The sequence below is a fragment of the Aotus nancymaae genome, unplaced genomic scaffold (genome assembly GCF_030222135.1).
Source record: "Aotus nancymaae isolate 86718 unplaced genomic scaffold, 86718_ANA_hifiasm-v0.15.2.pri h1tg000040l, whole genome shotgun sequence".
Lineage (NCBI taxonomy): Eukaryota > Metazoa > Chordata > Mammalia > Primates > Aotidae > Aotus > Aotus nancymaae.
The window spans coordinates 112,736,569-112,751,589 of record NW_026988454.1 but is presented as its reverse complement, the minus strand read 5'-3'; the positions used below and the strand labels follow the sequence as shown (position 1 = coordinate 112,751,589).

General features: G+C 37.5%; 1 protein-coding gene across 1 annotated transcript in view; it reads right to left on the bottom strand.

Moving 5' to 3' along the window:
• Positions 1 to 302: 302 nt before the first annotated feature.
• Positions 303 to 15,021, bottom strand: part of RHAG (Rh associated glycoprotein) — a 28,117-nt gene continuing 13,398 nt past the window's right edge. Inside the window, exons 3-10 of the mRNA XM_012441634.3 lie at positions 14,454 to 14,604; positions 11,992 to 12,139; positions 11,399 to 11,565; positions 7,745 to 7,882; positions 6,362 to 6,483; positions 2,389 to 2,462; positions 2,087 to 2,160; positions 303 to 970 (exon numbers count right to left, since the gene is read on the bottom strand). Coding sequence (XP_012297057.2) covers positions 896 to 970; positions 2,087 to 2,160; positions 2,389 to 2,462; positions 6,362 to 6,483; positions 7,745 to 7,882; positions 11,399 to 11,565; positions 11,992 to 12,139; positions 14,454 to 14,604 — 949 coding nt within the window. The 3' untranslated portion in view covers positions 303 to 895. The remainder of the gene's footprint in view (positions 971 to 2,086; positions 2,161 to 2,388; positions 2,463 to 6,361; positions 6,484 to 7,744; positions 7,883 to 11,398; positions 11,566 to 11,991; positions 12,140 to 14,453; positions 14,605 to 15,021) is intronic.

Genomic DNA, 15,021 nt, shown 5'->3' with positions numbered 1-15,021 from the left:
ATTGTTGATAACTAGACACATCTTGGAAAGATTTCAGGACTCCAGGGCTAGAATAAAAATCTTAAAAGCTTCCAGATAGAAAAAATAAGTTGTTTGACTATCTTAAAAATGATTTTTGACTATGCAGGTACCTTTTGTAAAATTTAACTTTTTACAACATTCTATAATGAGACATTAACTTGATATTTTTAAATAGCAAAAACATGATAAATGATATATTTAAATTGAATATGGACTAAATATGAAGGAGTGTGTGTGTGTGTGCATGTGCTTGTTACTGAAATGAATTCTAACTACCAAAGGAGAATCAAAGACTAATGTTTTATTTTATAACAATATTTAATTTTTGAACACTTTATACAAAATAGACTTTGATCAGATAATATTTGAGCTTGTTGCAAATAGTAAATGTGCAAAAGGAATTAATAATATTCAAGCAAGAATATATTACTAACTAGACCATTTTTAAAATAAAAAGCACCACCTAAAATAATCATATTACTACTTTACACACATGCATTTCTTTAATTTGTTTTTTACATAGATTTCGTACATCTATTCTTGTTTCGTGGGTTTCGGTTTTATAATTTTGAGGATTGAAGACATAGTGTCTACATTAAGAAACTGACATGTTTACTCTGTATTTACTCACTGTCAAAAGCATTCTGGGAATCCTGGAGAGGCTCTATTTGATTATCTGTTTTATGAGTCGCATCCCTTCAATTAATCATTGAATAGCAAGAGACAGTATTAGACATAAGGACATTTTTACACTGGCCATTAGGGACTTAGGATCTTTTCACTCTGGTCCATACTCTCGTTGGTTACTGCCTTTTTGTTCATTTGAACTTGATTCTAGATAATGGGAAAGAAAGTTGGAGAGCAGGAATGGTGTTTAGAATTCAGGTTCCAGCTGGCTGTGGTCACCATGTCCATGGAAGTGATTGTCATGTTCTCTTAACCTAGGGACCTTAAAGAAAACAAGTTTGGGGCAACATTAATCATCTTTTAATGTAAATTTTAAAAGACTTTTCTTAGAAAGGGCTTAGTACTCTCAAAAAATTGATCCTGATCTGACTCATTTAATAAATACTGAGTATCCACTTTGTGTCAGCTTCTTTTCTGGGCACTGAGGATAGAGTAATGAATAAAACAATTATTTCACTGGGCTTGTCATAAGTTAGTATTGAAACAAAAATATTTTTGTTAATTATTATTCAAACTTGAAAAAAACTGAAAATAAAAATTGAGTTGAAGAAAAATAAAAGAATATTTCTCTCAACCACCCTGACTACATTCCCGCTTTTCCAAACTCATTCTCTCAGAAATTTTGCTGAAAAAACCCAAACATCTATCCCTCTCAAGTTTTGCAGGAAATTATTTGGGAAAAAGTATTAATAGAGTAAAGAGAAACTGGAGGCTAGAAAGAGGCTGATGTTTTGTTTTTCATAGGTCCTCTTGATGTGTACTCACTCAAATTCTTTAACCTTATGTATTTCACTTGCTTTTGATCAGTTTTACCTATGGTATATTTTTAAATTGTTTAATTTCTTTTGTTTTATTGTTTTTTTTTCTTTTTTGACCACCAAATAAACCTGTGGACTATATATGGTATAAAATCTCACACTGTTTAGCTTTTTTATGGCTTTCAGAGGAGTGAAACAACATCTGCTAACTAAATTCTGTCTTTTCTTTATCTAACTTCTGCTTTAGAAAATACCATAACTTCTGATTTTATCTGGCAGGGCACATCATCTCAATTTCTTTCTATAAATAGGTAGTTCATCCGGGTTCTTTTCATTTATTTACTTTTCTTTTACACTTGACATCTTATTGAAGGAAAAAATTTAAAATGTATTATTTATTATTTTTGTAGAGAGTTTCCCAGGCTGGTCCCAAACTCCTGGCATCAAACAATCCTCCAGCCTCAGCTGCCCAAAGTGCTGGGATTACATATGTGAGCTACCATGCCTAGCTAATTCAATTTCATCACACATATGCCACAGAGATATATAGGCTTGAAGTGAGTAAAGCTTTCAGTAATGTAGTCATCATTCACATTCTTGTTTAGAATACTGTACAGTACCTCCCAATAAACAGAATCATCATAGCAGTCCTGGTCAGATGGTTGTCCCAAGAAAGGCAACTTTAGGATTAAACCTGTGATGGTAGAGGGAAAATGAGTCATGTCACGATGCTGAAGAGGAAAATCCACTTGCATAGTAGTTCATATACTATTATAAAATCATCCCCTTTAGCTGACATAATTACTTTACTGCTAGACGTTTAGAACATTTTTGAATTTAGCAGTTGACTTGCTTATTAATTATCTATTGTAAATAATCTGAGAGCATAATATACAGGGAAGTGTTCACTTTTTATGCTGACCTGTAATCAGACCTCCAACAACTGCTGTTCCGATAGAAGAACCCAGTGCAGCCGCCTGCATGGCTATAGCAGACCTAAGGAAGCAAAAGAAAAAGATTATGTTTTTCCTGGACCTCAGCCAAAAAAAATTCACCCAGTGAGGGTGTGGATGACTGCCATCTCCAGGCCAGAGTGTAACATTACACACTAGCAAATTAAGCATTTGTTACAATTTTTCTTTCATATTCTTGTTTTCTTTGAAACTCTTGAGCAGTGTTAGAAAATTCTGAGATACACCTAAAAAAGGGGATCATCTTTTAATGTAAATTTTAAAAATAAGACTTTCCTTAGAAAGAATTTAGTACTCTCAAAAAATTGATCCTGATCTGACTCATTTAATAAGTATTGAGTATCCACTTTGTGTCAGCTTCTTTTCTAGGCACTGAGGATAGACTAATGAATGAAACAACATGAGCTACTATCTCTTCTCATCCCATTATAATGAAATAGTTGTGATGAAATTAGAAAAATCTATTGGCCGGACGCGGTGGCTCAAACCTGTAATCCCAGCACTTTAGGAGGCCGAGGCTGGTGGATCACCTGAGGTCAGGAGATTGAGACCATCCTGGCTAACACAGTGAAACCCCTTCTCTACTAAAAATACAAAACATTAGCTGGTCGTGGTGGCACGCGCCTGTAGTCCCAGCTAGTCCCAGCTACTCCCAGCTACTCAGGAGGCTGAGGCAGGAGAATCCCTTGAGCCTGGGAGGCAGAGGTTGCAGTGATCCGAGATCGCACCATTTCACTTCAGTCTGGGCAACAAGAGTGAAACTCCGTCTCAAAAAATAAATTGGAAAATGAGAGTTTTTTTAGTCCTCCAGCTTCATCATCCAAGGGAGAGGATGCACTAAACTCAGATTTCTTTTTTTTTCTACTTATTTGAAGGGTTTAAAATTTCTAATATATATAAAAAGTTGCACAAGTAACATTGTGAAAACCTTAGAAACTGCAAATAACAAACCAAAGCAGAAAAGTTTAATATCCCTCAGATTGTATCAGAATAAAAATGTAAAATAAAAACATATTTTTATAAAAATGCAATCACGCTGCATTACTTATTTTCCTATTAAATATGTTTTAGGGGTCCATTTTTGTGAGTCAGTGTAGATCTGGATCACAGTTTGAATTGCTACAGAGTGTTAACACTGTGCAAAGTACTGGTTGCTGCCAGTGTTTCATATTTTTAAAAATGATGTGAGAACATCTCCTCTAAACATGCTTATGAATTTGTCTGATTATTTTCCTAATATAAAACCTATCAAGAAATGAGAATATTAGTAAAAGTCTACATATTCTTTTTTTTTTTAGACGGAGATTCGCTTTTTCACCTAGGCTGGAGTGAAGTGGCCCAATCTCAGCTCACAGCAACCTCCACCCCCCGGGTTCAAGTGGTTCTTCTGCCCCAGCTTCCCAAGTAGCTGGGGTCACAGGTGCCTGCCACCATGCCCTGCTAATTTTTGTATTTTTAGTAGAGATGAGGTTTCACCATTTTGTCCAGGCTGGTCTCGAACTCTTGACCTCAGGTGAATCACCTGCCTTAGCCTCCCTAAGTGGTACGATTACAGGCTTGAGCCACTATGCCCGGCCTATATAGTTCTTAGGAACTTTTCTAAATAGGAAATTATACGATTTATATTCCAAGTTTTTACTCTAGCCACTATTCAGTATTATTATTACTCATTCATACTTCATCACTTTGATAAGTGAAAGGCTGGTAGCTTGTTTTAATTTGCATTTCTTTGATTATTAGTGAGGTTGAGTATTTTATATATACTTATTTATTTGATTTTCTTCTTTTGTAAATTTCCTGTTAGTTTTACAGGAATTTGCCGAGATATTTTATAAGGTCTTAAAAGACACTTTTGATAGCAAGTGTTCTGTGATCAAATAAACTTGGAAAACACTGACTTATACAAAATTAACAGTATTACTAGAGTTATGCTGCCATAATTTGCAAAAATGTCCCTTAAGAATATTAACTTTCCCTTGTTCTATGCTTATCAAAAACATGATTTGCATTTTAATATTCTGAATAGACACATGTAAGTAGTCTTGGCTCTCAGGTGGGTATTTTATTTGGTGTGAAATATGTAAATTTCCAAGTGAACAGACCTTCAAGGCTTGCTCTCCTTCTCCTCCTCTGATATTTCTCTACCTCCTTTCTTCACCAACGAATAAATTGAGAAGATGTTCTAAACCAGCATTTCCAAAGACTAGACCTTCAATCATGAGACTCACCCAATGTCTGAGCACCCAGCAAGGCCTGCTCTTTGAGAGCCAGATAGACTTGTTTTATTGCATCTGTGAAACTGGTCTATGTGTGATGCTTAAGAATTCCTAATCATAGGCACTTCAGTGTGTTTGCACAGTGTCTGCACACTCCAACACCGAGGAGTTGAGTTCATTCACACATGTTTTTATCATGTTTGATTTGCATTAAAATATGTTAGTGTTTGGTCTTTACAGTCCTGGGTCTGGAGAGAACTGAAAACAATGTGCATATTCTGGTGTTTTCTTCTAAATTTTCAAAAAGGGTTAAAAAAAACCACATACTGAAGGAATGTGTCAACTGTACACGTGAAGAAGGAAGCAAAGTTTCTATTTAGTAGGAAATGATTAAATGAGTTTTTCAAGTATTTTTTATTGATCTCAACAGGGTTAAATTTTAATCTGCTAAAACTGAAGAGAGGTTTTTCTTTTCAGATTATGCATCTCCAGTTAGAGGTCATTCAGACATTTCTAGACACACATTTCTCTTTTCTTCATGCTTTCAATTGGATTTAAAAGTTGAGCATTCTACTATGCAGCCATAAAAAAGGATGAATTCATGTCCTTTGCAGGGACATGGATGAAGATGGAAACCATCATTCTCAGCAAACTAACGCAGGGACAAAAAACGAAACACTTCATGTTCTCACTCATAAGTGGGAGTTGAACAATGAGAACACATGGACACAGGGAGGGGAATGTCACACACCAGGGCCTGTTCGACGGTAGGGGGCAAGGGGAGGGAGAGCATTAGGACATATGCCTAATGCATGCAGGGCTTAAAACCTAGATGATGGGTTGTTAGGGCCAGCAAACCTCCATGGCACATGTATAACTATATAACAAACCTACGCATTCTGCACATGTATCCCAGAACTTAAAGTAAAATAATAAATTTTTAAAAATTGAGCATTCTAATTTATCTTTATTTACTCTGAGTGATCTTCCTAGCTGTTTCACATGGATGACATTCATACCAAATCACTCCAATCTTGTGGCATCCCTTTTATTCTCCTGGGTTTGCTTGATACTTTTTCCTTTGCTTATTTAAGTAAACATTTATACTCTACTTAGGGAGAAACCTAGGTCTGATAGAGCTAGAAGGGATTTTGGAGAATAAATACCCCAATCTTCTCATTTTATAGAGAAGACTGGAAACCAGAAAGGCTGAGCGACACCTCAGAGGTCACATAACTAGTGAGTAGCAGAGTTGGGACCATATGCCAGTGTTTTTGATTCTGCAGAACCAATTGCTTTTTGTATTATTCCAACTCATTCTTCTTTGTGTGGATTGGATGGAAATGACTGTTCAGCTCATCATATGTGCCTCCTTCTTCATTTTGGAGGGATCAAGAAAATGACTAAGCCTACTATAATCTGACTGTGATGATCAAACATCCTTATCTGCTAGGAGACAGCTGTTTCTGGTAAAGACATTTAAAATAGCATATTTTTTTTTAAACTAACTATTTCAGTTAAAGTGCCTCTTTTCAATATAATTTTATTCTAATTATCTTCTCTCAGTTGTGTCTCTTTGGCTCCAGTGAAGATAATATAAACCGTGGCCAGAACTGCTAAAATGAAAGCTCTCCTACCCCTAAATTTCTCAGAGTGAGAGAAAACATCATGGGACCACAGGGGCTGGAAAACCCATTTTTTTACTCACGTGTTAGATGTACCCATTGCTACCGCCACAATGCCTGCGAGGCCTCCCATTACGCCAGGTAAGCCGTGGAGGTTATGGACCCCACATGTATCATGGATCCTCAGTTTAGTAGTAAAAAGTGGCTAAAATTGTAAAACAAAGAAGGCTTATTATTTCATTACACATATAGAACTCTAGAACTGAAACAGAGCTATAGCTGAGCTCTATTCTTCCATGTAGAATTATTTTATAAATAAATTTTGTTATGTATATTTAAGGTATACAACATGATGTTATGAGATACATATAGAAAGTAAAAAGGTCACTACAGTGAAGAGTATTAACATCTCCATCATCTTACATAGTTACCTTTTCTTTTGTTTTCGTGGTAAGAGCAGCTAAAAATCTACTCATTTAGCCTAAATCCTATATACAGGACAATTTTACTGCCTATAGTTTTCGTACTGTACATTAGAGCTCTAGACGTGTTCATCCTGCATTTCTGCTACTCTGAATGCATTTTTGCATTCTCTGACCTACATCTCCCCATTTCCTTCTCCATCCAGAAAAACATTGTATGTGTAGCTCAGTTCTCCAGCCATATCTGAAGTCCATTTAAGTTAAAGTATTTGAAAATATATTTGTGGCAAAACTGTCCATTTCAGTCTTCAGTGGATTGGTTTGAAGAGAGTCATTTCACAACTTACTCCTTCTCACCTAGTGATGATATCCTAAATCTCTCTATTTCTTTTTCTTCTTTTCTTTTGAGATGGAGTCTCATTGTGTCACCCAGTCTGGAGTGCAACGGCATCATCTTGGCTCACTGCGACCTCCGCATCCTAGGTTCAAGCGATTCTACTGCCTCAACCTCCTGAGTAGCTGGGATTACAGGAGCTGTCACCATGCCAGGCTAATTTTTGTACTTTTTTTTTTTTTTAGTAGAGCCGGGGGTTTCACCATGTTGACCAGACTGGTCTCAAACTCCTGACCTCAGGTAATTCACCCGCCTCAGCCTCCCAAGGTGCTGGGATGACAGGTATGAGCTACCATGTCTGGCCAAAATCCTAAATCTCTTAAAAGAGCAGAGTTCTTAATTACATAAGACAAATAACAACAACTACTTCAATGGAATAGCCCAAAAGGAAAGTAATGCCAAGGACTTAACATTTAATTCAAACTAAATTATAAATAATTGATATCAGATTCTTTCCTGTTACACAGAAGTCAGGGCAGAGTAGAACCACTGGACAGCTGAAATGGGAGTGGTATTTCCAAAAGGAAGGCAAGTGGCCTCCAAATAAAAATGTTCATAAAATAAAACTTTATAGCTTTTTTCTGCTGGAGGGGCATGAGAGAAGAATGGTGCAGATTCAGAGTTTGACTGAGAACATCTGCTGTACTTACAGTTAGAAACTTGTATCCGAAGACAGAGACTATTCCTGCAATGCTCCCAATGATCATAGAACCAAATGGGTGAATTGTCATATCTGCACAAGTGCCCACGGCAACTCCTCCAGCAAGAGTGGCATTCTGAATGTGAACCTGTGTGAGGGGCAGAAACATAAATGAGGTGAGCTGGATGGTGCAGAATTCAGAAGGATCAGGGGATTCTAGAGTTCAGTAGACCCACATCACATTATTCAGTTGAAAGGGTTACTGATTCTTTTTTAAGAAAGAGGGTTCTTTGAAATTGTAGAAGGCCTTTCTTTTTTATTTTATATTATTTTATTATTATTATACTTTAAGTTCTGAGAGACATGTGCAGAATGTGCAGATTTGCTACATAGGTATACACATGCCATGGTGGTTTCCTGCACCCGTCAACCCATCATTTACATTAGGTATTTCTCCTAATGCTATCCCTCCCCTAGCCCCTCATCCCCTGACAGGCCCTAGTGTGTGATGTTCGCCTCCAAGCGTCCATGTGTTCTCATCATTCAACTCCCACTTATGAGTGAGAACATGCAGTGTTTTGTTTTCTATTCTTGTGTTAGTTTGCTGAGAATGATGGTTTCTAGCTTCAGCCATGTCCCTGCAAAGGACATGAACTCACCTTTTTCATGGCTGCATAATATTCCGTGGTGAATATGTGCCACATTTTCTTTCTCTAGTCTATAACTGATGGGCTTTTGGGTTGGTTCCAAGTCTTTGCTATTGTGAACAGTGCTGCAATAAACATACATGTGCATGTGTCTTTATAGAAGAATGATTTATAATCCTTTGGGTATATACCCAGTAATGGGATTGCTAGGTCAAATGGTATTTCTGGTTCTAGATCCTTGAGGAATCACCACACTGTCTTCCACAATGATTGAACTAATTTACACTCCCACCAACAGTGTTACAGCATTCCTATTCCTCCACATCCTCTCCAGCATCTGTTGTTTCCTGACTTTTTCATGATCGCCATTCTAACCATTCTAACTGGCATGAGATGGTATCTCATAGTGGTTTTAATTTGCATTTCTCTAATGACCAGTGATGATGAGCTTTTTTTCATATGTAGGTTGGCTGCATAAATGTCTTCTTTTGAGAAGTGTCTGTTCATATCCTTTGTCCACTTTTTGATGTCTTTTTTTTTCTTGTAAATTTGTTTCAGTTCTTTTTATATTCAGGATATTAGCCCTTTGTCAGTTGGATAGATTTCAAGAATTTTTTCCCATTCTGTAGGTTGCCTGTTCACTTTCTTTTGCCGTTCAGAAGCTCTTTAGTTTAATTAGGTCATTTGACATTTGTTAATTAGGTCATTTGTCAATTTTTGCTTTTGTTGTCATTGCTTTTGGTGTTTTAGTCATGAAGTTTTCGCCCATACCTATGTACTGAATGGTATTGCCTAGGTTTTCTTCTAGGATTTTTATAGTTTTAGGTCTTACATTAAAGTCTTTAATTCATCTTGAGTTAATTTTTGTATAAGGTGTAAGGAAGGGGTCCAGTTTCAGTTTTCTGCATGTGTCTAGCCAGTTTTCCCAACACTATTTATTAAACAGGGAATCCTTTTCCCATTGCTTGTTTTTGTCAGGTTTGTCAAAGATTGGATGGTTGTAGATATGTGGTGTTATTTCTAAGGCCTCAGTTCTGTTCCATTGGTCTGAGAGCTTTCTTTCAAGATGTTGACATTTGGTATCTTTCTTGCCAGTCCCTTGGTAGTGAATAAGTAATCAGATTAATGAGGCCAGTGGTAGAAGGCATTTGAGAAAATCAAAAGATGTTGTAGTGGGAAGGTAGGAGTGTTTAGAGCAAATAATCTAGCAATGTTTTTGTCTATTCGTGCAGTTTTTGGAACACATTTGTGGTTATCATGAACCAAAAGATGACTATGGCCACTGTGTGTTTTGTAGCATCTATGATATTCCAATATCCAAAGAGGAAATGTAGACATTGAAATGTACACATTACATATGAAAGACAACAGTTTCTGCAAATGTCACTGGATTGAGGACATTTGAGGATGGAGGAAAGAGGAATTTATTTATTTTTGAGACAGAATCTTGCTCTGTCTCCCCAGGTGGAGTACAGTGGCGCAATCTCGGCTCACTGCAACCACCACTTCCGGGGTTGGAGGATTCTCCTGCCTCAGCCTCCCAGTAGCTGGGATTACAGGTGCATGCCACCATGTAATGTCCAGGTAATTTTTTGTATTTTTAGTAGAGATGGAGTTTCGCCATGTTGACCAGGCTGGTCTTGAATTCCTGACCTCAGGTGATCCACCCCCCTCAGCCTCCTCTAAAAGTCTGGGATTACAGGCGTGAGCCACCGCACTCAGTCAGGAATCAATTTTCATTTACCAGAATTTTTCAGAAAAATTACAGTCTGGCTGTTCTGTCTGAGAAGCAGAGGTCATCTGTACTTTTAAAAGAGAAACACTGAAATGTACAATTTTTTCATTGTTTTTAGTGACCTCTCATGAGACAATTTTTGGAGAATTAAGATACACATCCTCAGCTATGCTTAAAAAATTAATTTCAATAACATCTTCCTCCCCACCCCACTCACCCCACCTAGTTAGAAAGGTAGACTGGCTGATCTGGGGGTTACTCCTTTACTGATGTTTCTCTAGCTCATAGGCAAGAAACTCAAGAGACCAATTTGGGGGAATTCAAAAAATATTTTATTTTGAACCAATTGCAGACACGTGTAAGTTGTAAAAATACTACAGAATGTTTCCATATAGCCCTTGTCCAGTTTCTCAAATAAGATGTTAATCTTACATAACCATGGAAAGGAAAATAGCATTGATCTAATACTATTAAAGACCTTATGTGAATTTCACCACTATTCCCACTGATTATTTTCCCCAATATCCTATTGAAGATCCCACATTGAATTTAGTTGTTATTTCTTTGAGAGGAATGTTTGCAGTTGGAAAAATAGAATCAGTGTGCATCATCCCACTTTCTGCTGTTTGATAAGTCTTGTTTCTAAGGAAGCTTTTCTCAGAACTTGGGAGCAGTTAGAGCAGTTAACTCTATTATTAAAGAAATATACCTCAAATCTTTGATTTATACAAGACTACATTCATTCTATACTAGACTGTAAATTCCTTGAGAACACTTTTTTAATTTTCCAGGGTACAATTTTTTTTTTTTTTTTTTGAGACAGAGTTTCACTCTTGTTGCCCAGGCTTGGGTGCAATGGTGTGTTCTTGGCTTACTGCAACCCCTGCCTCCCAGGTTCAAGAGATTCTCCTGCCTTAACTTCCTGAGTAGCTGGGATTACAGGTGCCTGCCACCATGCCTGGCTAATTTTTTTTGTATTTTTATTAGAGATGGGGTTTCGCCATGTTGGCCAGGCTGGTCTCGACCTCCTGAACTCAGGTAATCTGCCCACTTCGATGTCCCTAAGTGCTGGGATTACAGGAATGAGCCACCGTGCCCAGCCCAGGTATAGACTTGATTAATAAATGAATGCATGTTGCTATATTTGAAACATTCTTCAAGATCTGAAGTTTTGTGATTTGTCTTGGGAGCTCAGCAGTGATGCAGAAATTACCTCCTACTTATCTGAGTAACTGTCATTGTTGTGAAGGGAAATTTCCATGAGGGCTAAGACAGCACTTACCATGTCAAGCTTGCCTCGGGGCTCCACTAGACTGGAGAAGGCATAGGCTGTGAGGACACAGGCAGCAAGAGAGAAGTACGTGTTTACAATGGCCCTGTACTGTTTGTCTCCAGGTTCAGCAATGGCTGAGTTAAAGCTGGGCCAAAACATCCATAGAAAGAGCGTCCCTGTAGTGAACCAAAAGAGGGGATATTAGTTCTGAATATGGAAGACAGTCCAGACGATGCAGTTTGCTTTGGGCACCAACAATGTCTCTGTTTAGGCTTGATTATCTACAGCTAAGAGAAAAGAGGAGAATTGAGCCAGCATAAAGTAGTATGCAAAAGATGCTCTTTTTTTCAAGGTTTAATTTAATTGTCATCATTATTATTATTATTTAGAGATGGAGTCTCACTATGTTGCCCAGGCTGGACTTGAACTCCTGGGCTCAAGCAATCCCGCCTCAGCCTCCTGAGTAGCTGGGACTACAGTCATTCGCTACCATGCCTGGCTTGGATGTTGTTTTTGAGCATCTTCTCACACCTGTGTTGAAGTTAACCTTCTCCAGTCCCTTTTCAAATAGTTAAAGTTCAAGCAAGTTTATCCACACTCACCAAGCATTGCAAACAAGTCTGAGTGGTACACGGACTCTTCATTTTCATGCCCCCTTCGCAGTCCAGATCGATACAAGATGCCTGCTACAGCCAAGCCAAAGTAGGCCCCAAAGGCGTGGATCGTCATTGATGCTCCAATATCAGAGGCCTGAAGGGACAAAATAGCATTCATATAAATAGAAGTGAACCTGAGACTCATTATGGGAGGAAAGTCAAAGAAAGAATTGCATTACAATTAAAAAAAAAGTGAGAAACAGAAAGATGGTGTCAGTGAAAGCGGGGTAAAACAGGGTGGTAAAATAGAGATAGCATAGACTTTGGAGCTACACTGAACTGACTTTCAATCCTAGGTCAGTTACTTCCTTCAGATGTGACTTTCAATAAATTATTAAGCTTCTCTGATCTAAATGGGGATCTAAATCTAAAATGGGAAAATATTACCCACTCAACGGAGTTTGTGATGGGACTTAGATGAGACCATATTTCTAAAGTGCTAGTTCCCTGGTGGGCACATAGGCTTTGCAGGGTTACTTCTCTAGGTGATGGAGATTCTCAGTGAAATACATATTGCACAGCCTGGCATGGTGGTGCACTCCTTGTAGTCCCAGCTACTGGGAAGGCTGAGGCAGGAGAAAGGCTTGAGCCCAGGAGTTTGAGGTTACAGTGAGCTATGATTGTTACATTGCACTCCAGCCTGGGTAACAAAGCAAGAACTAAGCTCAAAAAAAAAAAAAAAAAAAAGATACTGCTTGTGATACGAAACGAAGATGATATATTTACTTGAAATTGCAGTTGAATCTCACTTAATTGTAGCTCAAGACTTGAAACTTCAAAAAACCAGAGTTTTTACCCATATGTATATATTTTTATTTTGCTCTATGATGAACTGAAAACCAGCTGAGGTCCCAGATTCATTTGAAGAGATATACTTTAGATTCCTCTTTAGTATATGATGTGGATTTGACCCAGTTTTCTACATTTCCTGCCTCTAGAGGGAATGTTCAGAGGGTCCAATTCTAGACATTTATCTGTACTTAAAGACAGGAAGATGATACTCATCTATTTATAAAACATTTTCAAATTTAAGTAAAAAGGGTCTCCTAGTTTTGTTCCTTTGTTTGTTAGACATAGACAGACCCAGTCCCTTTGAAGATCCACACTTGCTTGGGATGAATCAAGTATCTTTCAAGCATATATGATCTATCTAGCAATCTTTAGCTGTCCAGCAACACTTAGTCCCCTCCCAGCTTGGAAACCTTGCTTTGCTTCACCAGGTGGTTTCAGGAGGATGGGAGGTGGCAATTAATCGTGCTTGGACTTTACAAATACCATGTGGGTCTGTGTCTCTCTTTAAATGCTCACATATTTGTAGGTAAAATGACCTTCTCTGTTTTTTCCCTTTGGAACCATCAGATAAGTCTTCACCTAGCTAGCACACAGAGTTTATAGTCTTTATTAATCTGACCCACTTACCTTGTTGGCTTCATCTTGTATTGGTCAAGTCCTTTCACATTATTCTAAAAGTTTTCTTTTAGTTCCTCATTACCAGTTCAAGACTGTGCTTGTTATTACCTTGGCTTAAAGAACATTTCTCCCTATTAGTTACTCGAAAACTTCTAGGTATCTTTTAGGTCCAGTGTAACTGTCACTTCCTCAAAGAACCCCTCCTTGATTCTACAATCTAATCTTCCAGTTACACTTTCTCGTAGCCCCACCCTACATATTTTTCATAGCATGTACTGCAGTTTATAATAACATCTGTGTGTCTGTGTCTTTGGGTAGGTAGATGAATGTGTAATTATTTGTTTGGTTGGTTTCATCTGTCCCACTAGATTGTAAGCTCTGTAAAAACAGGAACCTTCATATTTTGTCATTGAGTCCCCAGCACCTAGAAAGTTGTCAAAAATATTTGCTGTTGAATTAATGTTAATAGAAATATAAACAAAGTAACAAAGTACTAGAGAGTGCCCCAAAATGTTTTTTATTTATTTATTATTTCTGGGAAGAATCAATGAAATATTTGTGGAGAAAAAAGTTTGACTGATGCCTTAAAAAAACCTGTACAAGGCTTTATATAGGGCTATTCACCTAGTAGTCAAAATAGTAAAAGGAATTGATCAATTGATTGGCAAAAGAAGAGTTGAGGCATTAGAAAAATCTGGAGGTGAATTCAGACTCTGGCAAGTCATTCAGCATCTGTGATAATCAGTTTTTATGGTGTATATATGATAATAAAAATAATACTTACCATACAGTGTTGTTGTAAAGATGAGATAAGATAATGTTTGCAAAATTCCTGGTGTACAATAGGCACTCAGTAAATGATGGCTATTATTACTATTTGCTAGGGCATCCCTCTTACCAAGATTTGCTCCCACATACTGTGGACACCCATTTTTTTTTTTTTTTGTAACCAGAACTGATACCCAAAGCTAGGTAAGTATAAATTTTCTAACTCTTACCTTAAATATTTCACCAACCAGATATTCATTGCCAGCAAAGAAAGCAATTTCTATGATTGTCATGATCAGCATTTGGATGGGGCTTGTTTTTCCCAGGACAGCTCCAAAAGATATCAGAACTGTGGCTGTACTGAAGTCTGCATTTATCATGCTGAGGGGAAAAAGAATAGATTGCAGAGTAATGCACACTCAACCTAAAACTGACCAAAGTGCAATCCCATCTCCCATCAGGCCCATCCAGTGCTTCTTCCAGGCCTACTCATCACCTCCCACTTCCTTACTCCTCCTCTTTTCCTTTAACCAGACACTCTTTAGTTGCTCTAATGTATATATTTTAACTTACCTTTTATCTCCTTTAGGGTTTTAATTTATATTTGTTGATCTAATGAATGAATTATTTCCTGGAGTGTGTGTTTACTATTGCACAACAAGAATACATGTTTACATTTTAAAAACAATCTGAAAAATAACTAATGGGGAATTTTTGCTCCCTGTAGCTGAGGCGGGAGGAATAATACTTTTATGAAAGATGGTTTCTAATATCCTTAAAGTCAAACCAGAGAGGTTA